Genomic DNA, 25,406 nt, shown 5'->3' with positions numbered 1-25,406 from the left:
TCAGAGACTAGAATAAAATGAATTACAGCAATTTAGAGTGGCTGGGCTTAAAGAGATACTATAGGCATCAAAATAAGTTTATCTTAATTCAGCGGTTTTGGTGTATACATCATGCCCCAGCAATCTCACTGCGCAATTCTCTGCCATCTAGGAGTAAAAATCATGTTTGTTTTGGTTCATGAAGCCCTAGCCACACCTCCCTGGCTGTGACTGACAGCCTGCAAGAAAAAAAATGATGTAATTTTCAATCAGACATTAACTTGCTTTAGAATTTTTTCCTGGCTAATCGTGGCATCATTTAACATATGAAGGGTTAGCAGAAATTAACAAATAATTAATAAATAAAGACAGGCTACAAATCGGACCTATACAATTTCAGGGCCCCCGTTGTTTTTGCTGTCCTCCAGCTCTAGGGCAGTTCTCTCTCTTTTATTTAAACAACATTTTTCTTTAAGGTCACCAACCACATCAACATTGGTGGTGTTTCCCTGAGAGGTCAGCCTCCCTTTTCAGGACGTTTCAGGTACTAGTAGCCCACTTCTTGCAATTGGGATCCCCTGAAATACCACTGGACTTAGAGACCCTCCGGTGATCTCCTACTTATGGACCCAGCTGGATTACACTACTGCCAGAAGTGTTCTTTCGGGTTTCAGGGTCATTTTGTGCACACAGACGCAACAGCAGATACTCACGCAACACATCAGGTCTTTGTGAGAGGCTCTCTGTTGGCCATTGGTTAAGATGGCGGTTTGGGCACTCACATTCCTTCTAAACAGGCATGGCCTTGGAGGGCCAACTTTGATGTCATCCAGGCACAAAGGTTTAAAGGTCCATGGCATATAGCTCTCAGTTTGTTTTTTTTACTTCCTCTGCAGGTATGTTTAGTTCAATCTTTATTTGGAAGATTTTAGGTTTCATAGGAATGGAATATTTGCATTCATCTTCTCAGCTTATTATAGATCCTTTACCTGCTTTGGCAAAATATACTGCAATAGGTCATAGATGAGCATTAATTATTTTTCTCTATTCTCACACACAAAGAGTGCATAAAATGAGGCATACAGTCTATTATGACCTCTGTATTTTGGCCAGGCCCTAAATCTCAATAGAGTAAAAAAGAAAACCCGGTAGCCTGACTAGGTTGTTGATCCAGACTTGAAATAAATATTTGATACTAGCAGGAAATGTGATCAATGCCATACACCCAAGCCTTCAACTTAATCCTTGGAGATTATATCCTGGATTAATCACAGAATCCTCAAAAGGCAAGAGATCTAGATCAGAAGCCTTCAGCTGGGATTCAGGCTCCCTGTAAGAAGACGCCAGAAGAAAATCAGGCTCCATGGATTTGGAACCCAAACCCATCTCTTCTAGTGATGAAAAATCAGACTGTTTAATGTCTTCTGGATCTAAGGCTATAGAACATTTGATTGCCATGGTAAGAAGAACCTTGGAGACTCTGGAACTTCCTCAGACTTCTGCCTTTGACAGACTCTTTGGAGATTTAAAGAAGAGGAGACCTTCCTTCCTGTTGCACAAGTCTGTTAAGGACCTTATATAAGAAGAATGGATCCTTTCAAGGCAGACTTTCTAAATTAGATCTCACTTTGGACTAAAGTTTATGCACCTATCATCAAGGTGGCCAGACGTTCCTCACTTCTGCTTGATAGTAATGCCTCACTAAGAGATCCTATGGATAAGAAAATAGATGCTGACCCTTGTAAGACCTTGTAATCAACTTAGAAGAGGATTTGGACAAGGTCAATGATATCAAGTTGGCCAGTGAACAGTTTCTGTAACCACTGATCTGATAAAGGCACTGTCCACGGTAATAACCTTTTCTGCTGCAACTAGAAGGGCAAACTGGTTGAGATCCTGGGGTGCTGATATGTCTTCTAAATGTAATTTGTGCTCCTTTTACATCACATGCACTGCTCCTTGGAGTAACACTGCAGTTGTTTGTCATTCACGTAATGATGAAGCAATTCGGTTGCCACCTTTCACTCCTAGACATCAGCGCTATCTCACGCATATACCAGATACAGGGACTTTTTTATATCTAAAGGCATTAGAGCTCATTCCACTTCATGGCCTGCGGAGAATGGTGTTCTGGCAGAGAGCATTTGAAAAAGCCACCAATTGGTACTCTCTTCGGACGTTTATTCGGCACTACAGAGTAGATGTCTCCTCTGCCGCTGACTCTTAGTTCAGTCTATCTATTTTGATTTCTGTTTCTTTTCCTTCTCAATAAAAATAATTATTTGCATTGGTACACTCCCTGTGTTCCTTTACTGCTCGGGTATTAACAATATGTTAAATGCTGCCATGATTAGCCAGAAATAAGGAACATGTATTTATACTCAACATTATTTTCTTTTCTTGGCTATTATTCATGGCATCATTTGCTTTCCTGCCTTTGGACTAGTAACTAGACTGAGGTCCTGAGAATGTATATGTCCTATTTGTATCCTGCCTTAATTGACTAATTATGTGTTAATTTCCTGTCCTATCAGCTGAAGGAACTAACCCAGTGGTTCCCAAACCTTTTAGGTTCAAGGCGCCCTTAACATTTTATATGTTTCCCCCCCAAGTCAAAACATTTTTTAGGTTGTAAATATGTACAGCGCAGCGGCATTGTAACGGACCGTTTCACTTACAAGAGGATAAAACCCAGTTTAGGCGATAATCCCCTTTCCAGATGCACAGGCAGCTACTGCAAACACCATTCTCCCGACTGGAACCACACGAACACTGGAACAGCTGAACAAGAAAAGCAGACATCGGCTTACACTCTTGGCAGTCAGCATACAATCCCATTCCCCCAAAGACCGAGACGACACATCGCTTTGAGGGTTAAGCAAGAACTCTAGACTGGGACACCCAGTCTGGCTTTTATTTCCAACTCACACATACAGGCCACACCCAGGGGGAGGCATAAAAGAACCAATGACATAGATGTTACCTCCCACACATCCCCTCCCCTTAGTGTGACACATAATCCCATTATGCATACAGAGTAAAATATACTTTTACACAACTTTCATAACTTTAAAACCATACATCACATTCACATAAAAATACATATCCACAATCAATCCATTCAGGGGAACAACATATTAAAAAATGGCATGAATCCGACCAGGGGTTTAAAAGTTACTAAAAGTATCTTTTGGGCCCTGGCTTGCAGCATGGCACAATCTGGCCCAAACAGAAGTAAAACATCCCCCACAATGCATCCCGGCTTCCTCCCTTCTGCCCTGGAGTTAATTGGAGAAGTAATCCAATTATCTAGGACTAGAGTCAGACTCCATTAACCACATGGTTGCAAAAAGACAGTAAAAGACATAAAATTACATACTGATACATTTAACACATAAAACACACATTTCTACATATCCCCAGTTTAACTGAACACATAAATACCTACATAATATTTAAGACAGTATTACTGTGATATGTTACAAAGTCTTAAAGGGACATTAGTCCCAAAAGTCCCAATATGTCCATCGCTGATTTTAAAGGGCCAGTAGCAGCAATATAAATTATTACATGCCCAAATATAGTGTTTATAGAGCAATATGTCCATGGGCCGTAGTCGCAGGGCAGGAGGCTAGCAGCCAGGCCTCTCCAGTTCACAGTGGCGAAGCTGGTTTCGCCACATTTCTCCCCTTTGCCAATTAGACTAACAGGGTACCTGACTTTCTGCCGGTCAGTGCCCTGGTTAGTCCAGCAACCCACCCACGAAACAGAAATAACAGAGCAGCCCACCCACACTAACCGGTTACTACATCTGGGTGAGGAAGGATTTTGTCCAAGTTCTGGTGTTTCACCACTGCTGGGTGGGAGACGGGTAGGCTGCCTTGGTGGGTTGCTGAGGGGGCAGAGACCAGCGGTACTCTGTCCTGTTGCCAGCACTACCACGGGAGTAGTCTGGTGGGCGCCTGGTTGCTGGAGACTGGCTGTCTCCCCTTTAGGTGCACAGCTCGACTGCCGGAGGGGGAGACCGACTGTCTCCCCTTTGGATCCATCACACTGAGGCTGGGGAACAGGACCGACCGTCCCTATCCCTTGTGCTGTAAGTGCAGAGACTACGGTCCCATCTGCACAGTTGTGGGGCTTAACATCTCCCCTTGGTGGGTTAGGTTGCCGTGGGAGAGAGGGTGTAACAAGTTCCTCTCTCTGGATGGCAAACTGCCGCTGGGGAGAAAGGATGGCACCTTCTGCTCCCTGGGGTACACACTGCCGCTGGGGAGGAAGGATTGCACCTTCTGCTCCCTGAGGTACACACTGCCGCTGGGGAGGGAGGACGCTGCTCTCCTCTCCCTTCACCTCACCCTGCCTTCCTGGCACATCACTTTGTTGCTGGGGGGCAGGAACAACAACCTCTGCCCCCTGTAACTCAGCCTGCCGCTGGGGAGGATGGACGACACCATCAGCTCCCGGAGACACACACTGCCGCTGGGGAGGAAGGACTGCACCTTCTGCTCCCTGGGGCACACACTGCCGCTGGGGAGGGAGGACGCTGCTCTCCTCTCCCTTCCCTTCACACTGCCTTCTTGGCATATCACTTTGCTGCTGGGGGGCAGGAACAACAACCTCTGCCCCCTGTAACTCAGCCTGCCGCTGGGGAGGATGGACGACACCATCAGCTCCCGGAGACACACACTGCCGCTGGGGAGGGAGGACGCTGCTCTCCTCTCCCTTTACTTCACACTGCCTTCCTGGCATATCACTTTTCTGCTGGGGGGCAGGAACAACAACCTCTGCCCCCTGTAACTCAGCCTGCCGCTGGGGAGGAAGGACAACACCTTCATCCCCCTGGGACACACACTGCCGCTGGGGAGGAAGGACGACACCTTTAGCTCCCTGGGACTTACTCTGCCGCTGGGGAGGATGGACGACACCATCAGCTCCCTGGGTTACACACTGCCGCTGGGGATCTGGGCCGACTGCCCAGCATCCCTGTAGGGCCGGTAGAGAGACCTCGGTCCCATCTCCACCTGCCTGTTGTGGTTCCTCACAGGACCAATCTATGAGGACCCCTACTTCGGGTTCTTCCTGCCGCCTCGGGGGGGGGGTGGCTAACCTCCTCGGATGCAGCCTCTACTCTGCTGCTGTACCACTCTTCCTGCTCATCATACTCTTCGTCCATCTTTGAGTTTTTCTCAGCCATGACCTGGTTCCAGATCCCCTGGAATGTGTCCATGGATATATAACCCCCATACTGGGCCACTTGCTGCCTCACCTTGGCCATAAAATCATCTTCAGCGTCAGAGCCTTCCATACTTGTCTGCTCCAAGTCGCTGGATACCTCTGCTGCCAGGGGCGCTGCACGAATGCTAACGTTGCCCTCAATTTGTAACTCCAAGAAATTGGTGTTCTGTAGCTGTCCTTCTGGCTGTGGGAACAATCCCGCAGCTTGTTGGTTCCTCTGCGTCGTTCGCAGCATGAGGTACGCCTGTACATCGTTGTAGACCCGGTCTGCCATCCGCTCCGCTCGGGCTGGTGAGAATAGAGCCATCCTGCTCCTATATTCCCTGGCAAACTCGGATTCCTCCTCCTCCCTCGGAGGTGCTGCAGCAGCTGCGACTCTGTCTCCTTCCATTTTCCTGATTTCCTTTGTAGATAGGGTCGCTGTACGGATACTAGCGTTGCCCTCAATTTGTAATCCAGAAATGGTGTTGTCTGTAGCTGTCCCTCTGGTTGTAGGAACGATCCCGCCGCTTGCCACCAATTGTAACGGACCGTTTCACTTACAAGAGGATAAAACCCAGTTTAGGCGATAATCCCCTTTCCAGATGCACAGGCAGCTACTGCAAACACCATTCTCCCGACTGGAACCACACGAACACTGGAACAGCTGAACAAGAAAAGCAGACATCGGCTTACACTCTTGGCAGTCAGCATACAATCCCATTCCCCCAAAGACCGAGACGACACATCGCTTTGAGGGTTAAAGGGACACTATAGTCACCTGAACAACTTCAGCTTAATGAGGTTGTTCAGGTGAGTGCTACAGGTACCCGGAGCCTTTTTCTTGTAAGCACTGTATTTTCTGAGAAAATGCAGTGTTTACATTGGAAGCTTGGAACACCTCTTGTTGCAGTCAATCAGACGGCCACCAGAGGGACTTCCGAGTTCAGAGGCCCTAAAAAGGCCTCCCGTCCGATGCATTCTGGGTGAATGCATCAGACGGGCTATCAGCACACAAAGCACTGTGAACGCGCTTTGTGTGCTGACAGCCTGTCAGCACTGCTGTGGGCGTGGCTTCAGCTGACAGCTTCAGCTTCAGCTGACAGCTGAAGCCCGAACCCACAGGGACGATTACTGTCCACAATAGTGGTTGAAGGGGGGGGGGGGGGGGGAGACCTACTCTCCTTCCCCCCCCCGGCCCCCACCGCTGTGCGGCGGGTGGGGGCCCTAAAATTATCAATAAGGGGGGGGACCTACTGTCCCCCCCCCCGGCCCCCACCCCTGTGCGGCGGGTGGGGGCCCTAAAATTATCAATAAGGGGGGGGACCTACTGTCCCCCCCCCCCGGCCCCCACCCCTGTGCGGCGGGTGGGGGCCCTAAAATTATCCCCGGCCCCCACCCCTGTGCGGCGGGTGGGGGCCCTAAAATTATCAATAAGGGGGGGACCTACTGTCCCCCCCCGGCCCCCACCCCTGTGCGGCGGGTGGGGGCCCTAAAATTATCAATAAGGGGGGGACCTACTGTCCCCCCCTGGCCCCCACCCCTGTGCGGCGGGTGGGGGCCCTAAAATTATCGATAAGGGGGGGGACCTACTGTCCCCCCCCGGCCCCCACCCCTGTGCGGCGGGTGGGGGCCCTAAAATTATCAATAAGGGGGGGACCTACTGTCCCCCCCCGGCCCCCACCCCTGTGCGGCGGGTGGGGGCCCTAAAATTATTAATAAGGGGGGGACCTACTGTCCCCCCCCGGCCCCCACCCCTGTGCGGCGGGTGGGGGCCCTAAAATGATCAATAAGGGGGGGACCTACTGTCCCCCCCGGCCCCCACCCCTGAGCGGCGGGTGGGGGCCCTAAAATTATCAATAAGGGGGGGACCTACTGTCCCCCCCGGCCCCCACCCCTGAGCGGTGGGTGGGGGCCCTAAATACAAAGGGGGGGGGGGACCCTAGTTAACCCCCCCCCCCCCCCAAAAAAATTATCTCCCTACCTACCCCCCTCACCCTAAAAATAATGAGGGGGGGAACATTAACTAAAAACCTGTAAAAAAAAAAAAAAATAAAAAGAGATAAAAAAAAACTTACCATTCGATGTTTTCTTTCTTCTAAAATCTTCTTTCTTCAGCCCAAAAAAGGCCAAATAAAAATCCATAATAACCGACGCAATTAAAAAAAAAAAAAAAAAAACGAGCGCAAAAAAAATAATCCATCTTCACCCATGGAGGGCTCCGCGCAGACTGAGCTCCGCAGGGTGGGGAAGGCTTATAAAGCCTTGCCCCGCCCTGCAATTAGGCTAAGAACACTCTGATTGGTGGGTTTAAACCAATCAGAGTGCTCTTTGTCATTTTACAAGCGTGGGAAAGTTCTTTGGAATTTTCCCACGCTTGTAAAATGACACAGAGCACTGTGATTGGATGGATTTCAAGCCATCCAATCACAGTGCTCTGTGTCATTTTACAAGCGTGGGAAAGTTCTTTGGAATTTTCCCACGCTTGTAAAATGACACAGAGCACTGTGATTGGATGGCTTGAAACCCATCCAATCACAGTGCTCTGTGTCATTTTACAAGCGTGGGGAAATTCCAAAGAACTTTCCCACGCTTGTAAAATGACAAAGAGCACTGTGATTGGATGGCTTGAAATCCATCCAATCACAGTGCTCTGTGTCATTTTACAAGCGTGGGAAAATTCCAAAGAACTTTCCCACGCTTGTAAAATGACACAGAGCACTGTGATTGGATGGCTTGAAACCCATCCAATCACAGTGCTCTGTGTCATTTTACAAGCGTGGGAAAATTCCAAAGAACTTTCCCACGCTTGTAAAATGACAAAGAGCACTCTGATTGGCTCAAACCCACCAATCAGAGTGTTCTTAGCCTAATTGCAGGGCGGGGCAAGGCTTTATAAGCCTTCCCCACCCTGCGGAGCTCAGTCTGCGCGGAGCCCTCCATGGGTGAAGATGGATTATTTTTATTTGCGCTCGTTTTTTTTTTTTTTTTTTAATTGCGTCGGTTATTATGGATTTTTATTTGGCCTTTTTTGGGGCTGAAGAAAGAAGATTTTAGAAGAAAGAAAACATCGAATGGTAAGTTGATTTTATCTCATTTTTTCTTTTTTACAGGTTTTTAGTTAATGGTCCCCCCTCATTATTTTTAGGGTGAGGGGGGTAGGTAGGGAGATATTTTTTTTGGGTGGGGGGGGGGAGGGTTAACTAGGGCCCCCACCCACCGCTCAGGGGTGGGGGCCGGGGGGGGACAATAGGTCCCCCCCTTATTGATAATTGTAGGGCCCCCACCCGCCGCTCAGGGGTGGGGGCCGGGGGGGGGGGACAGTAGGTCCCCCCCCTCATTGATCATTTTAGGGCCCCCACCCGCCACTCAGGGGTGGGGGCCGGGCGGGGGGGGGGGACAGTAGGTCCCCCCCCTCATTGATAATTTTAGGGCCCCCACCCGCCGCACAGGGGTGGGGGCCGGGGGGGGACAGTAGGTCCCCCCCCTTATTGATAATTTTAGGGCCCCCACCCGCCGCACAGGGGTGGGGGCCGGGGGGGGACAGTAGGTCCCCCCCTTATTGATAATTGTAGGGCCCCCACCCGCCGCTCAGGGGTGGGGGCCGGGGGGGGACAGTAGGTCCCCCCCCTCATTGATAATTTTAGGGCCCCCACCCGCCGCACAGGGGTGGGGGCCGGGGGGGGACAGTAGGTCCCCCCCTTATTGATAATTTTAGGGCCCCCACCCGCCGCACAGGGGTGGGGGCCGGGGGGGGGACAGTAGGTCCCTCCCCTTATTGATAATTTTAGGGCCCCCACCCGCCGCTCAGGGGTGGGGGCCGGGGGGGGGGCAGTAGGTCCCCCCCCTCATTGATAATTTTAGGGCCCCCACCCGCCGCACAGGGGTGGGGGCCGGGGGGGGACAGTAGGTCCCCCCCCCTTATTGATAATTTTAGAAAGCGAGCTGAGCTGTCAGTCAGACAGCTCAGCTCGCGAACGCGCATTCCGCGCACATGCGCGGTAAAGCGCTCAGGTTCTTCATAGGGCGGCATTCAATGCCGCTCTATGAAGAACGCGATTGGTCCAGCGCGAAGCCGTCCCATTGGGCCCCGCGATTTCGTCATTTTGACGAAAAAGGGGGCGCGGCCTAGCGGGGAGCTCGGCGCTGGAACGGAGGTAAGTTTTTAATATAAAACCACCGATTTTTTTTTTTTTAATAATTGAAAGTTCATATAAAAGCAAGAAGGAAGGCTGGGGGACCTGTCTTTCTTGCTTTTATATGGTGACTATAGAGTCCCTTTAAGCAAGAACTCTAGACTGGGACACCCAGTCTGGCTTTTATTTCCAACTCACACATACAGGCCACACCCAGGGGGAGGCATAAAAGAACCAATGACATAGATGTTACCTCCCACACATCCCCTCCCCTTAGTGTGACACATAATCCCATTATGCATACAGAGTAAAATATACTTTTACACAACTTTCATAACTTTAAAACCATACATCACATTCACATAAAAATACATATCCACAATCAATCCATTCAGGGGAACAACATATTAAAAAATGGCATGAATCCGACCAGGGGTTTAAAAGTTACTAAAAGTATCTTTTGGGCCCTGGCTTGCAGCATGGCACAATCTGGCCCAAACAGAAGTAAAACATCCCCCACAATGCATCCCGGCTTCCTCCCTTCTGCCCTGGAGTTAATTGGAGAAGTAATCCAATTATCTAGGACTAGAGTCAGACTCCATTAACCACATGGTTGCAAAAAGACAGTAAAAGACATAAAATTACATACTGATACATTTAACACATAAAACACACATTTCTACATATCCCCAGTTTAACTGAACACATAAATACCTACATAATATTTAAGACAGTATTACTGTGATATGTTACAAAGTCTTAAAGGGACATTAGTCCCAAAAGTCCCAATATGTCCATCGCTGATTTTAAAGGGCCAGTAGCAGCAATATAAATTATTACATGCCCAAATATAGTGTTTATAGAGCAATATGTCCATGGGCCGTAGTCGCAGGGCAGGAGGCTAGCAGCCAGGCCTCTCCAGTTCACAGTGGCGAAGCTGGTTTCGCCACAGGCATATACTGGGCCCCTGTTCGGAAGAAATGCTTGGCGTTCAAGCGCAGATCCAGAACCTTATCTTGGGAGGGGCACTGGTAGATTATTTAAAATAACAATCCAGGCACAATAACCACTACAGCACTTTGTAGTGGTTATGGGGCCAGTAATGCTGTAGTGCCCTCCCAGAGTAAGTAGTAAAACTGTTTATGAACAGTTTGACAACTTACCTAGGATCTGCCAGGATAAGGGCTGTAAAAGGGGATGGGGCAGTAGTGTGTGTGAGGTGTGCAATATTTGTGTGTATGAGTGGTGGAGTGTGTGTGTGAGAGGTGCAGTGTGCATGTGTGCGAGGGGTGCAGCAGTGTGCATGTGTGCGAGGGATCAGTGTCTGCATATGTAGGGCAGCTTGTGAGAGTGGTACAGTGTGTGTGGGGGCAGGTTGTATGAGGGGTACAGTATGTGTGAGGGGTACAGTTTGTGTGTATGGAGGGGCAATGTGGGTGTGTATGGGAGGCAGTGTGTGTGTAGGGGGCAGTGTGTGGAGTTATTGTGTGGTGTGGAGTCTGTGGGGGTGGGAGGGCAAATTCATGAATCTGTAATTTATTTATTTATTTTCAAATTAAAAATAAGAATTTTCCTATCCCTCCTCCCTTTGCCTGGGAGGGGGGACAATACCAGGTGGACGGGTGGAGAAGCCCTGGTGGTCCAGGTGGTGAGAGTGAACTCTAGCAGCCTCAGGAGCTGCTAGAGTTCACTCTCGCGAGATTCGGAGCATTGCCGTGGTAACTGCGGCAAGCCTCCGAGCTCGGGTCCTCTCTCCCTATCTTCTCTGCCGGCTGCCAGCATTGCAGTGCTAGTGGGCCAGAGAGGGAGATCTCTGATCTCCCCTCCAGTCCTGCAGAGCCGGCAGGGGAAAGGGAGGCACGGTTCCCATTGCTATCATCATTGCACCAGGAAAATATCTTGCGGCTCCCCTGTGTGCCTGTCGCGGTTTGGGAACCGCTGAACTAACCTATATGTTAAATGCTGGCATTAATAATAGCCAGGAAAAGAAAATGATGGTATGAATACATTTTCACTATTAACTCCTGCTGAGTAAACTGAACTTTAATCAGGCACACAAGAGGCTCCTGCAGGCTCTAGAAGGGTATTTACAATGCAGGAGACAAGAAATTCTAAACAGATTGTGCATTGGGATTTTGGATTTTTTTTAATATAAAGTTACAAAATTATTAATCACTCTATTTAAATAAAGAAAAACAAGTTTCTTTCCAAGCTCTATCTTCTCTTGCAGAATAAAGCACAAAGATGCAGTGCACATCGCAACCACAAATTGAAAGGCTGCGAGAGGTACTGCAAGCCACATTTCACAGATAAAATGCTGTAGAATATAACCTCCCATAGGGCCCTGTAGTGCACTCCAAAAAGGACGCACAGATCAGGTACTCAGGTAAAGTATAACAGAATGTTTGACCAACTATTGGTTACAAATGATGGGGCAAGGAGGACAAGAAGAGGACTGAGAGATGCAGAGGTACTCCCTTGGTTAGCCCGCTGATGGAGTTTGGCTCTGCTGATGCAATGGGTTAGTGTTCTCAGGAAGATCATGCATTAGTCTGTCATTTAATAAAACGTGTGCTTGTTCTATATGTAAATTATCTCCCTGGTATTAGCAATTTGTCCTCAGGTGCTGTTTCCTGTTGCTGTGTCTGTAATAACCCAAGCTGTGCTTTCTGTGAGATTAAAAAGATCTCTAGCCTTTGGTGCAGGCCACATGCCCCATGAGGCTCAGCAAGCCTTATGGCCATTCAAGGGTAAACCACATCAGTACACATTAACCTGTAGAAGAAATGGAATCAATGTGTATTAACCGCACATTTCATATGAAAGAAAACAGTGTCAAGTTTTATTATTGCGATTTAATTAATACCGCAGTGCTTTCTCCGTAATTACCATGAAGTATGTGGGTACAGATTGTACCCCATTTCTCAAAACCTTGCAGGAGCTACATTAATCATTTACAGAATGGATCAAATGGACTGTGCTGCTCTCCAATTCTGCACACATTTTTGCAGCAGTTAAGAGATTGAAGCATGAAACACATTTCGCCTGGAGCAGAGATGAGATAAGGGTGGCATGATAAAAAATTAAACAGAACTCAAGGAATTTTAGGACGGCAACATTTTCCATAGAAGCAGGCTTACCAGACATCAATATCGGTGTTTCAATGTTTCCATAATAAATGTAAATAAAAATGAATGCAAACACTGCAAGTAGATGCATAGAATGCTTACTAAAGGAACACTCTGGATCCCATCAGCACTTGATCTCAGTGAAGTGGTTATGGTGCCCCCAGTGCATTCTTACAGTTTTCAAGCAGTTCCAGAGAGGATGCCTCGAAAATGGTTTAACACTTTAAGGTATGATAGCGCTGGGGGACTGTGTACCATAATCACTTAAAGGGACACTCCAAACATATAAAGCATTTCAACTGCAGGGTTCCCAAACATTGCCCATTGGGTAGGAGAGGTGCAAAGAAGGGGGTTGATTTAGTGCAACAACCATAACCATTTTATAATGGCGGCACTGTGGGTGGTTGATAAGAAAGGTAAATAATGCATTAACATGTCTTAGAGCAATTAATATATATATAATTTGCCATTATGACAGGTTAATTTCAACAAGGAGGCTAAGTGAACATGTATTACTTTGCAGGACGGACAGTGGATCCTGGAACATTCTCTACCTACAGAGAGCAACTTATAAATCAGCCATGAGCAATATTTTACATCGAAGCCGCTGCAAACTCTTTTTAATGTGTTAAGTCGCCCTGGGCATTCAAGTATTAATATTCAGACGCTGGTGGGCTGAATCCTATTAAACCATAGAGATTTAAGTAAAGCAGCACAGATTCCCCCTCCCGAATATTTTTTTTTAATATTTTCTATACACCCACACCCACGTAACCTTGTTCTGAGCTGAATATAAACCTCGTAATAACGAGGAATCTCATTCCACTGGATTATTCAAATCAACGAATGACCTTCTTTGAATAAATAATACAAATAATAATATCTTAATTTTAAAAAGGCAGCTGCTGATACAATGTCTAATGTTTTAAACCAGAGGTTTAAATCTGTGGTAAAGTAATTACTTTTTTTTTATTTACAGATACAAAATTGTAAAAGATGTGTATTTTTTTTTGTGAAAAATTGTGAATTGTGAAAGATGTGTATTCTTCTTTCGGCCAGATTGTAGGAGGCTCGAAAACTGAACTCTGTTCGCATATAGAACTGGTTTATCAAGATTCAGTGCAGAGCAGCTGCACAAACCCCTAATGAAAAAAAACAAACACACACAAGTTTTGTTAGGTGCACCTGCCAATAAATAAAGGATGACAACTTCTACCTCAATTCTTAGCCCAAACTATTTGCCTCTAACCGTAACCCCAATGCTTAGAACCAACTGCTAACCTCTCAACCCAACTGTAATCTCTTATTCCAAAGCTTAAAGGGACACTCCAGGCTCCCAGACCACTTCTGCTCAGTGGTCTGTGTGCCAACTCCCACTACTCCTAAACCTGCAAGTGTAATTATTGCAGTTTTTTATAAACTGCCATAATTACCTTGCAGGGTTAACTCTACCTCGAGTGGCTGTCTACTAGACAGCCACTAGAGGTCACTTCTTGATTTCTAACAAGGACTTTACTAGAGCGTCACTGGACGTCCTCACGCTGTGTGAGGACTTATAGCGTCGCTCATTTCCCTATAGGAAAGCATTGAAAATCTTTTTCAATGCTTTCCTATGGGGAGACATAATGCGCATGCGCGGCATTGCCACGCATGCGCATTAGTTCTCCTCGGCCGGTGGGCGGGATCAGTCCGACGGAATGACAGGGAGGAGAGGCGCGGAGGAGGAGGCAGCGACGAGGGATATCGCCGCTGCCTCAGGTAAGTGATTGAAGGGGTTTTCACACCTAAGTAACTGGGGATTGGGGGGTGGGAGGGAGAGGGACCCTCCAGTGCCAGGAAAACAGATCGTTTTCCTGGCACTGGAGTTTCCCTTTAACTACAACTGACACTATAGTCCTGATGTATCATTTTAGGTGACCGGTCCAGCTCCGAACGTGCTGAAAAGGTGATTTTACTCACCTTTTCTCCCAATGCTGCGCCGGTCTTACCGCACCTCACTCCGCCTCCGTAGCAGAGTTTATGATCCAAACCAATCCAATGCTTCTCTATATGAAAGCATTGGGAGGGTATTGCGCATGCACGACAAAACCCAGAGCTGCAACAATCAGCATGTCCTCATATAGTTGCATTGAATCAATGCATCTCTTTGAGGAACGTTAAGCGTCTCTATGCAGAGCTTCGGAGACCTTGAAACCCAGTGCTGCAAACAAGAAAGCTCTTCTAGTGGCCGTCTGAGTGACTGCCACTAAAGATGGCACTAGGCTTAAAAAAAAAAAAAAAAAAAACAGCGTTTACATCGAAACGTCTACAGGACAAGCTGTAGACACCAGAACTACTACATTAAGCTGTAGTGGCTTTGGTGACTATACTGTCCCTTTAACATAACCTTAGTACATAGTCCCAACTGCAAACCTCTAAGCCTAACTTCAGCACCGATCCCCAAGTGCTAACTTCATACCCCAATCTTAATGCCTATCCCCATTTCCTAGCCTCTTTCAATGCGCAGCCCAATTTGCTTGCGTCTTAAAAATAATTGTAATGCCTAGCGCTAATTGTTAAACCTAACCGCAATGTGGAGCCCCAACTGTTAATCTTCGACCTTAACCTCAATGCCTAGCCCCAATGTTTGACCACACCTGCTAAACTTTAACGCTTAGCTCCAAATGGTAACTTCTAACCCTAATGCAGAGCTCCAACTGGTAAACTCTATCCCAAACTTCAATGCTGAACCATAATGCTTTGCCCCAAATGTGTCCTATTGTGTTTTATACCCCACCTCCTATAGACTGTAAGCTTGTTTGAGCAGGGCCATCTCAACCTATCGTTCCTGTACGTTTTCTTGTAATTGTCCTATTTGTAGCTAAATCTTATAATGTAAAGCGCTATGGAATCTGTTGGCGCTATATAAATGACAATAATAATAATGTAGCGACCCAACTGCTAACCTTTCACCCAAACCTCAATGGAGAGACCCAAATGCTAACCTCAATAGCCTCAATACCTAGCTCCAATGGCTTATATTCAAAACAATGCAGAGAGAGACAACAAAATGTAATTACAGAGCTAGGTGCAAACCCTACAAGCACTCCAACTTGTGCCTCAAACAAGTCTATATATACAAAGATACAGAATGCACACTATAGCAGCAACAGATTAAATCCATAAATCCTTTATTGAAACAAATAATGTCAATACATAAAATAAATGGACAAAGCAACCAAAATGCAAATATATATAATACAAAGTAATTACCTAATTTCCACAAGTCTTACAGGACAGAAACACCCTTGAAAAAGGCAGCCAGTTCGTGTTGAAATGTTGGGGGTATTGGTGGCTCGTGTTTCGGTCGAGTGCTGCCCTAAATCCTTATTAAGAAGACACCGGAAAAAGGTGTATGGAAGTCTATCTACCATACTTGTACTGTATACTAGTAAATCGTTTGTGAAATGCATTTGTTGTGCATTCATACTCCATAAAACACAATTTGGAAACACACACTGGTGCATAATTTAGCCAGCACAATGTACATTTCAAAAATTGGAAAAATACATAATCTTTGTTTTTATATCATTAAAGGATGGTTTAACACACTATGGTAAGACAGTTTCATGGTGTATTTAAAGGGCCACTCTGGCCCCCTAATGTGTGTTACAATGACATCATCATACAAAATTGAACGAATAAATAATACAGTATAATTGCCTGATGATGATGATGATGAGAATAGCACTATTACTATTTTACTAGTTTACTATTACTAATTACAGCACTAGGCACAGCAGTTTAATGATGCTTATCATTCGAAATAATGCTATAGAGACAATGCAGCCTTTTTAACATTACACCATTACTACATTAATGTAAGCATGCCTGCGATTTAAAATTGCAGCTTTTATTGTCATAATTTGTAAAGTGACTCTTGAGTTTAAAAACCCCTTCTGTAACTCACCAGCTTCCAGCGCGGATGTCCCTTGGCGCTGGCTCAGGCTCCGCGCCTTCAATGCCAACGTCAGGTGATAGCCATGCTCGCATTAGGACTTCCCTCATAGGAAAGAATTGTATTATGCTTTCCTATGGGGTTTTTGGTGATGCTGGATGTTCTCATGAATAGCAAATAGCGAAATACGCCTAACAACCCGGAAGTCTGGTATAAAGCCACTAGAGGTGGAGTTAACCTGGAAGGTAATTATTGCCGTTTATTAAAAAGGGACCTGGGACACTGCACCCAGACCACTTCAATGAGCTTAAGTGGTCTGGTTGCATCTAGTGTCCCTTTAACTAAGGAAAGAAATTGTATGATTCTAGTATGCCATTCATGGTGACTGTAGCTGCAAATAGTTTTTCATTCACCTGCAGGCTGCCAAACATGACAAAAGCATTTCCACGACATAAACCAACACTGTCTCTGCACCAAACATGGTCATGCACAGTCAAGAGGTAAACACTGGAAAATTAAATAAGTTACCATTGAATGTCAAAAACAAAATGATCTTCCAATATTTTTACAAATAAAATTATTGGTGTCATTCTTGCCTTGATCTTAGGAAATGTCACAATAAATGCGAATGGTTTACACCTAAGCTTGGAAATGTAACAGACATAAAGAGTTCTCTTTCACAAAGACTGAAAATGTATATTTCACCATCCTTCTAAGAAAAACATATTTAGGGGTATCATAAATAATAAGCATACCCTGGTCCTGCACTACTGTGAAATGCAATTATTGAGCCAGTGATAACAAGACATAGCCAAAAAAAAATAATAAAAAAATAAAACAGAACCTGTCAGGGTTAAAGGGACACTCCACTGCCCAAATATATATATTTTTTTTAAATCACGGTTTAGTAGACATATCCCAAATGAATTTTTTTCTTCGAGGTTATGTCTAAAAAACAGCCTGCAATTCTCTTGTCTGACGCCTTTGCAAGCCCTCCTCTTCTAACCCTGCCCAGACTTTCTGTGACTGTCCAATCACAGACTTTCCAATGCAGCTTAATGAGAAGTCCTTGCAAAGCAGGTGCTCTGGCAATTGCTGCCTCTTGATTTTAACTCGACTGAGCTAACCAAACCAGGAACTATCACGACCTGATGTCTGCTTGAAAGCCAGGGGGTTGTAACCAGGTTAATTTGTTTAAGTGCAAAATCTTTTGAAATCTGAACATTTTGTAAAATGAAACAAAAGAGGACACACTCTTCACACATAAAGCAGTTCAACAAGCTAAAGTGCTTTAGGGGTCCGGAGTGCCCCTTGAAGTCTAGTAATGCTTGTGGAAAAATATGCTAACATAGCTCACTTGGCAATATGCCAGTCTATACCTTAAGATTGCCTCTGTCCAGAGCCGCTGTCAGGTGCTTACGGACATCGATCAGTTTTGGTCTTGGGCCCCGAGGACTGGCTCCTTGTTTAAAGGGATTATCCTTGAGGTACTGCTCCAGTTTGGCTTCTCCCATCAGCAGCTCAGCCATGTCATCTGCAATTACAGTAGACATAGGATTAGTTCATTTTGTACAATAACCAGACATTTACATTTTATCCGTTGACCAGCATGTGAGAACCTTAAAATATAAAACAGAAAATACCAAAAAGTTGCCTTTAAAATTACCAGGCTTTGGGTTATAGGTTATCAGATAGGCCAACAATCTTTATTACAAATATTTGCAGCTGAGTTGATCACAAGCTAATGCCTAGACAAAGCTTTTATTCTTTCCTATTTATAGAACCCATGGGCATTTAAGAGAACTGGGTGAGCTTATACACCGATCAACCACAAAATTAAAACCACCTTCCTAATATCATGTAGGTCCCCTTATTGCTACCAAAACAGCTCTGGACTCCACAAGACAGGATACTATGTCTCCTGTGGTATTTGGAACCAAGACATTAGCAGCATATCCTTTAAGTACTGCAAGTTGCAAGATAGGGCCTCCATGGATTGGATTTGTTGTTCCAGCACATTCCACAGTTGCTCAATCGGATTAAGATCTGAGGAATTTGGAGGCCAAGGCCACACCTTAAATTATTTATCATGTTCCTCAAGCCATTCCATGACATTTTTGCAGTGTGGCAGGGTTCATTATCCTACAATGAAGGGGTGTAGGTGGTCTGCAACGATCTCTAGGTAGGTGGTACGTGTCAAAGTAATATCCACATGAATACCCGGATCCAAGGTTTTCCAGTAGAACATTGCCCAGGGCATAATACTGCCTCCGCCAATCTGCCTTCTTCCCATAGTGCATTCTGCTGCCAGCTCTTCCCCTGGTAAATGATGCACACGCAGCCGGCCATCCATCTGAACTAAAAGAAAATGTGATGCATCAGACTAGGCAACCTTCTTCCATTGCTCCTTAGACCAGCTCTGACTAACATCCCCACTGAAGGAGCTTTCGGTGGTGGACAGGGGTCATCATGGGCATACTGACTGGTCAGCAGCTATGCAGCAAACTACGATGCACTGTGTGTTCTGACACCTTTCTATCAAGGCCAGCATTAAGTTTTTCAACAATTTGAGCTACAGTAGCTCTTCTGTGTGATTGGACCAGATGGTCTAGACTTCATCCCCACATGCATAAATGAGCCTTGGGCGCCCGTGACCCAGATGCCGATTCACAAGTTGTCTTTCCTTGCACCACTTTTGGTAAGTAGAAATCACTTCATACCGGGAACACCCCACAAGACTTGCCATTTTGGAGATCTTTTCACTTGTCCATTTTTCCTGCTTCCAACAAATAAATTTAAAGAACAGACTGTTCACTTGCTGCCTAATATATCCCACCTCATGACAGGTGCCATTGTAATAATATAATCAATGTTATTAACTTCACCTGTCACTGGTTTTATTGTTCTGGCTGCTTAGCGTACAAATAGATTTCTAGAGAAAGGGTTCTGAAGTATATGGGGACACAAATATCACATGGTGAAGGGTAACGTGGGGAATTTAAAGGACACTATAGTCACCAAAACAACTTTAGCTTAATAAAGCAGTTTTTGTGTACCAATCATGCCTCTGAAGTCTCACTGCTCAATTCTCTGCCATTTAGGAGTTAAATCACTTTTGTTCCTGTTTATGCAGCCCTAGCCAACCTTCCCCTTACTGTGACTGACACAGCCTGCCTCAGGAATGCGCAAATCCTATCGCCCAACGCCAAGAACATGCAGTTCCGGGCGTCAGGCATGTTTTTTATTTTTTTTAATACTGCTGCGCGCAAGCAGCAGAGCTAAAATATCCCCCCCCCCCCCCCCTTGTATCCTCCTTCAAGGCATCCAGGGCCGGCGCGTCCATAAGGCGGCACAAACGGCCGCCTCAGGAGTGCAACGGCTCTGGGGGCGCAAAATTCGAGTGACCAGCAAGAGGGAAGCGCACAGCGCTCCCTCCTGTCAGTCATTCAGTGTAGCGTGGTTGAGCGGAGCAGAGGGAAACACGGTACAAGAGCTTCAGTTTCCTGTATCCGGCTGAAATGACAGGAAGTGCTCACTGAGAGCAAAAAATCACCTCTTTTTGGGTCTCAAGGGCAACTGCCTTGTCCTACAAAACGTCTGCTATGCCTGTAAAACCCTTACTAAGACGCTGTGCAGCCCTGCTGGAAGATTGAGCACCTGGAGCTTGCGGCCTACTCGACAGAGATATGAGGTGGACAGCTGCAGCCTTGCTTACCCTCCAACTGCCGTAGTGTAGCTCCTTAAAGGAACGCCTCCCCGGTCACGCACCTGGGCTGAATCCTGTGGCTTACCGCAATTCGTGTTACACAGATGGAGGCATGTCAAGATGGCAAACTTACCTGCAGCCTGGCTGAAACCACTCAAAAGACTCCAGGACTTTTCAACGCTTCTGGATGAAACTGGAGAGGTACATGTTCCCAACACCCAGCCATACTGAGAAGAAGTTGAATAGGGCTGAGGACGAGGGGCTGAGACGGCCTCCTCTGGTCAACACCTACTCCTACACTAGCCACACACGCAAGCGGCCTACCTAGGCTGTGGGTCATGAGGAAATTTCCTCTCCAGCATTAACCACCCTGCTGGAAGACTGCCCATCACCTGTGGCGGCAGAACACCTGTGCCTTCAGCTGCACCCAACATGGAAACGCCCCGAACTCACAGAGCACTCGAGTCAGTGGTGTGCTGATGCCACCCTCTATACAGGCCTGGGGCTGGAGAAGGTGCACGTCACGCCTGTATCGCTCCGGTACACTCTGTATCCCCGCTCATGCGGTCGCTCTGCCGCGTATAGGCATTGGATGACAGCACCTGGTTTGAGGACTCAAAGTTCATATGCCGCTATAAGAGAGTCACTGTTGAAAATAATCATTTGAGTTTGTTAGCTCCTTTATTTTATGTTTATTTTACTGTGACACTCCTTTGAGAGAGTCTTATAAATTACCTGGTAAATGGTCCAATCAATGAGCTTATCTATGAGAAGCCTTTGATTTGACCTCCGCGCAGCTCTCATGATGACACAAGGTGGCTTGCTAAGCAGCGGCAGGAGCTTTGCCTGGCATTGGATTATGGTAAGGAACACTTCTTTTATAATAATTTTTGGCCACTTTTAGTGGTGGGACTTAAAGAGATACTGTAGTGCCAGGAATACAAAGCTGTATTCCTGGCACAACTGATCCCCCTGCCTCCCCACTTCCTCGCGCCCCCTTCTTCCCCCCAGGTAAATAAAGGTTTAAAAACCCTTTATTTACTTACCTGATCCCAGCGCCGCATGCGCAATAGACCTCCCCTTAAGAAAGCATTATTCAACGCTTTCCTATGGGGATTCTGTCTGAGAGACAGCAGCTAGAGGTGGGATTTGCCCTGTAATCAAAATACTGCGGTTTCTCCAAAACCTGCGGTTTCACCAATGAGCTGAAGTGGTCTGGGTGCCTGGAGTGTCCCTTTAAAGAATAATGTTAATGGGGCATTATTCAAAAAGAAAAGGGGTGGGGAGGGTGTTTGGACAAACTATTTAAACTAATATACCAGAGCAGGGGTGGGCAACCTATGGCACAAGTGCCATGCACGGCACTCAAGGTGTCTTTGCACAGCACTCAAGGCTGCTAGAGCCAAACAGGCTCAGGCCTATCAGGAATCCCAATGAAACTTCAGATATCTGCTAATGCAAAAAGGTGGTGAAAGACAATCCTCAATTTATGCATTGCAGCACGTAAAGGAAGTGATCTCAGATCACGTCCTCCCAGCACTTGTGAATGGGAATCCACACTATAGTAGTTCAGCCCGAATTAACCATACACACCAGTGTTAATTTTGGCGACAAATTTCAATTTAATTTTAGTCGTATTTTAGTCATCAAAATTGTTTTAGTTTTACGACTAAAATCTAATGGGTTTAGTTAAAGCCTCCATCTGTCTCTTTAGTCCCTTCCCCAGCCCCTCTGTGTCTCTTTGTGTACTCCAAGCCCCTCTAGGTGTCTCTCTCCCAAGCGGGAGTTGGAGAGTCTCCACCTATATAGAGCCTACGCTCATTGCCCGAGGCCAATGACTGGTGAGTTTTACATCCTGGAAGCAGTTGACCAGCGACTTGCACATTTCTTACATAAACTCTATGCATGCTGGTAACTTCTATCCACCAATGAAAGTCATCATGGAGGACCTACCGCCTCTGTTTCAAAGAGACCAGGTTGGCAATTCTGCAATTTGCCTGGGAAGATGGAGGAAAGCAACGGGATGTGTAATGTATATTGTTATAAACTTGACTTGTGTCTCTGATTGCCTCTCTGCTACTTCCAACTGGATGGCTGCTCATTTCCTTAAACTGAACCTGTCCAAATCAGAACTTCTGGTCTTCCCTCCCTCAAGTGTTTATACTCCCTTGTCTGTGTCCCTTCACATCAATGGTGCTACCACCCGCTCTACCTCTAAGGCTCACTGCCTAGGTCTTCTCTTTGACTCCAACCTCTCCTTCACCCCTCATGTCCAATCAATCGCCAAATCCTGATGCTTCCATCTCAAAAACATTGCGCGCATCTGACCCTATTTAACGGCAACGGTGCTTGTCCGTGCTGCTGTCCTCTCTCGCCTTGACTACTGTAATCCACTTCTCAGTGGTCTTACATGTTCCCAACTTGCCCTGTTATAGTCTATAATGAATGCGGCAGTGAGGCTCATCTTCCTGTCCGCCTGCATCTCCCATACCTCTCCCCTTTGTCAGTCCCTACATTGGCTTCCTGTAAGATATATGGCTCAATTTAAGATCCTGATACTTGCCTACAAATCTCTACACAATGCTGCTTCAGCCTATTTTATCTCACCATTACACAAATCTATGACCCCAACGCTCTGCCAGAGACCTACGTCTAACCTCTGTTCGTACTCCTTCCTCTGACTTTCACCCAATCCTTAAAAAAAAAAATCTTTGAAAACGTACTTCATTAGGAAAGCATATCAATGAAACTGAACAGCTTTCCCTCCCCACACCCTGATTCCTCTCCTGCAACAGTCATCATAAAAACATTAAAGGGACTCTCTAGTGCCAGGAAAACAATCCGTTTTCCTGACACTGCAGGTCCCCTCTCCCTCCCAGCTCCCAATCCCCCCCGGTTGCTGAAGGGGTGAAAACCCCTTCAGTGACTTACCTGAGACCCCCGCCGATGTCCCTCGGCGGTGGTTTTGGGTCGCCGCCGCTCCTCCTCTTCATTACGTCGGCCAGTGGGTGAGACTGATCCCGCCCGCCGGCCGGGGAGACCTAATGCGCATGCCGAGCTCCCCATAGGAAAGCATTGAAAATGCTTTCCTATGGGGAATTGAGCGATGCTGGAGGTCCTCACAAATCTGTGCTATAGACACGGAAGAGCCCTCTAGTGGCTGTCTAGTAAACAGCCACTAGAGGTGGAATTAACCTTGCAAGGTAATTATTGCAGTTTATAAAAAAAACTGCAATAATTACACTTACAGGGTTAAGGGTAGTGGGAGTTGGCACCCACACCACTCCAATGGGCAGAAGTGGTCTGGGTGCCTGGAGTGTCTCTTTAAGCCCTCAGTAAACACTATCCTAGCAATCTACTTTTCTACCCTTCCCTACTTTGTGTCACATTACCCCATTCCCTCTAGCATGTAAGCTCATTGAGCAGGGCCCTCAACCCCTCTGTCCCTGTCGTCCAACTTGTTTGGTTACAAATATGTGTCTGTTAGTCCACCCATTGTACAGTGTTACGGAACTTGTTGGCCCTTTTAAAAATAATAATAATAATAATAATAATAATAATGATAATAATAATAATAATAATAATAATATACTACATATATGCCAAGATTGCATTTATTTCTATACCTACACAATACATAAAAAATTTTTGGATGAATAACAAATGTTTTCATTATTGGTGTATGTCTGACAGCAACCCTCAGTGCTTTATCACAGGTGCACCCTGACAGCAACCCTCAGTGCTTTATCACAGGTGCACCCTGACAGCAACCCTCAGTGCTTTATCACAGGTGCACCCTGACAGCAACCCTCAGTGCTTTATCACAGGTGCACCCTGACAGCAACCCTCAGTGCATCATCACAGGTGCACCCTGACAGAAACCCTCAGTGCTTTATCACAGGTGCACACTGAAAGCAATCCCCAAACTTTATCACAGGTGCAACCTGACCGCAATCCACACTGATTTATCACAGGTACACTATGACAGCAGTCCCTTTGCTTTATCACACGTGAACCCTGAAAGCAAATTACTGCTTAGTCACAGGTGCAGGCTGACAGAAATCTCAGTGCTTCATCATAGTTGCAGCCTGACAGCAACCCTCTTGCTTTACCACAGGCGTGTTTTGACCGCAATCCCCACTGCTTTATCACAGGTGCAGCACAACACCCCCCCCCCCCCCCCCCTTACTGTAACACAGTCGCACACTGAGAGCAACCTTGCCTGCTTTATCACAGATGCTACCTGACCTACTCTATGAGAGGTGCAGTCTGACAGCTATCCCCCCCCCCCTTATCACAGGTGAAGCCTGACCACAACAAAGTTGCACACTGACTACAATGTCCCTGCTTTAACTCCCCCCTTCTGCTTTATCACAGTTGCAGTTTGACAGCAACCCTCACTGCTTTATCGCTGGTGCAGTTTGACAGTAGCCCTCACTGTAACCCCTCCTGCTTGACCACAGGTGCACACTGACAGCACCCTCCCCTTGTTTTCTTCGCTGGGGCCCATACTGTGTCAGCAGGAGGGGTTAGCCACCCCCCCCCCCCCCCCACACCACAGGCCGCAGCCGATCCCCGGCCTGTCCTGACTCACCGTTCGAGATGAGTTTGACGGAGAGCTGTTTGACCAGCTCGTGTATCCGCTCCCACTGGCACTCAGAGCGGCAGCGCTCGATCTCCACCTCCAGGCGGGAGCCGGCCTTCTTGGCAGCCATGGCGGCCGGGACAGAGCGACGGGAGGCCCGAACTGCGGCCTCGGAACACAGCAAGGGCAGCGGCCGGGCGGCAGGACACACACAGCGGGGACAGGAGGAACCACCTGGCGGAGAGCCGGGGAACTGCAGGCACGGCGGCCACCTGGCGGAGCGCCGGGGAACTGCAGGCACGGCGGCCACCTGGCGGAGAGCCGGGGAACTGCAGGCACGGCGGCCACCCAGCGGAGAGCCGGGGAACTGCAATCACAGCGGCCACCCAGCGGAGAGCCGGGGAACTGCAGGCACGGCGGCCACCTGGCGGAGAGCCGAGGAACTGCAATCACAGCGGCCACCCGGCGGAGAGCCGGGGAACTGCAGGCACGGCGGCCACCCGGCGGAGAGCCGGGGAACTGCAACCGCAGCTGTGATGACTGTAATCACTTCTATTAAAGGGACACGATAGTCACCTGAACAACTACAGCTTAATGTAGTTGTTCAGGTATGATCTATAGCTGCCTGCAGGCAATCTAATGTAAACACTGTATTTTCAGAGAAAATATAGTGTTTACATTGATTGATAGGAATACCTCCAGTGGCCGTCACTCAGACGGC

The 25,406-nt window shown here is 46.9% G+C and overlaps 1 protein-coding gene across 2 annotated transcripts in view; it reads right to left on the bottom strand.

Moving 5' to 3' along the window:
- TTC7B (tetratricopeptide repeat domain 7B) overlaps positions 1–24,914 on the bottom strand; it is a 163,181-nt gene extending 138,267 nt beyond the window's left edge. For both annotated transcript variants that reach the window (XM_063440135.1, XM_063440136.1), the window contains exons 1-2: positions 24,695–24,914; positions 17,774–17,928 (exon numbers count right to left, since the gene is read on the bottom strand). In XM_063440135.1, the coding sequence (XP_063296205.1) occupies positions 17,774–17,928; positions 24,695–24,815 (276 nt within the window). In that variant the 5' untranslated portion in view covers positions 24,816–24,914. The remainder of the gene's footprint in view (positions 1–17,773; positions 17,929–24,694) is intronic.
- Positions 24,915–25,406: the final 492 nt, after the last annotated feature.

The sequence above is a fragment of the Pelobates fuscus genome, chromosome 13, assembly GCF_036172605.1.
Source record: "Pelobates fuscus isolate aPelFus1 chromosome 13, aPelFus1.pri, whole genome shotgun sequence".
Lineage (NCBI taxonomy): Eukaryota > Metazoa > Chordata > Amphibia > Anura > Pelobatidae > Pelobates > Pelobates fuscus.
This window is presented reverse-complemented; position numbering and strand designations above follow the sequence as displayed.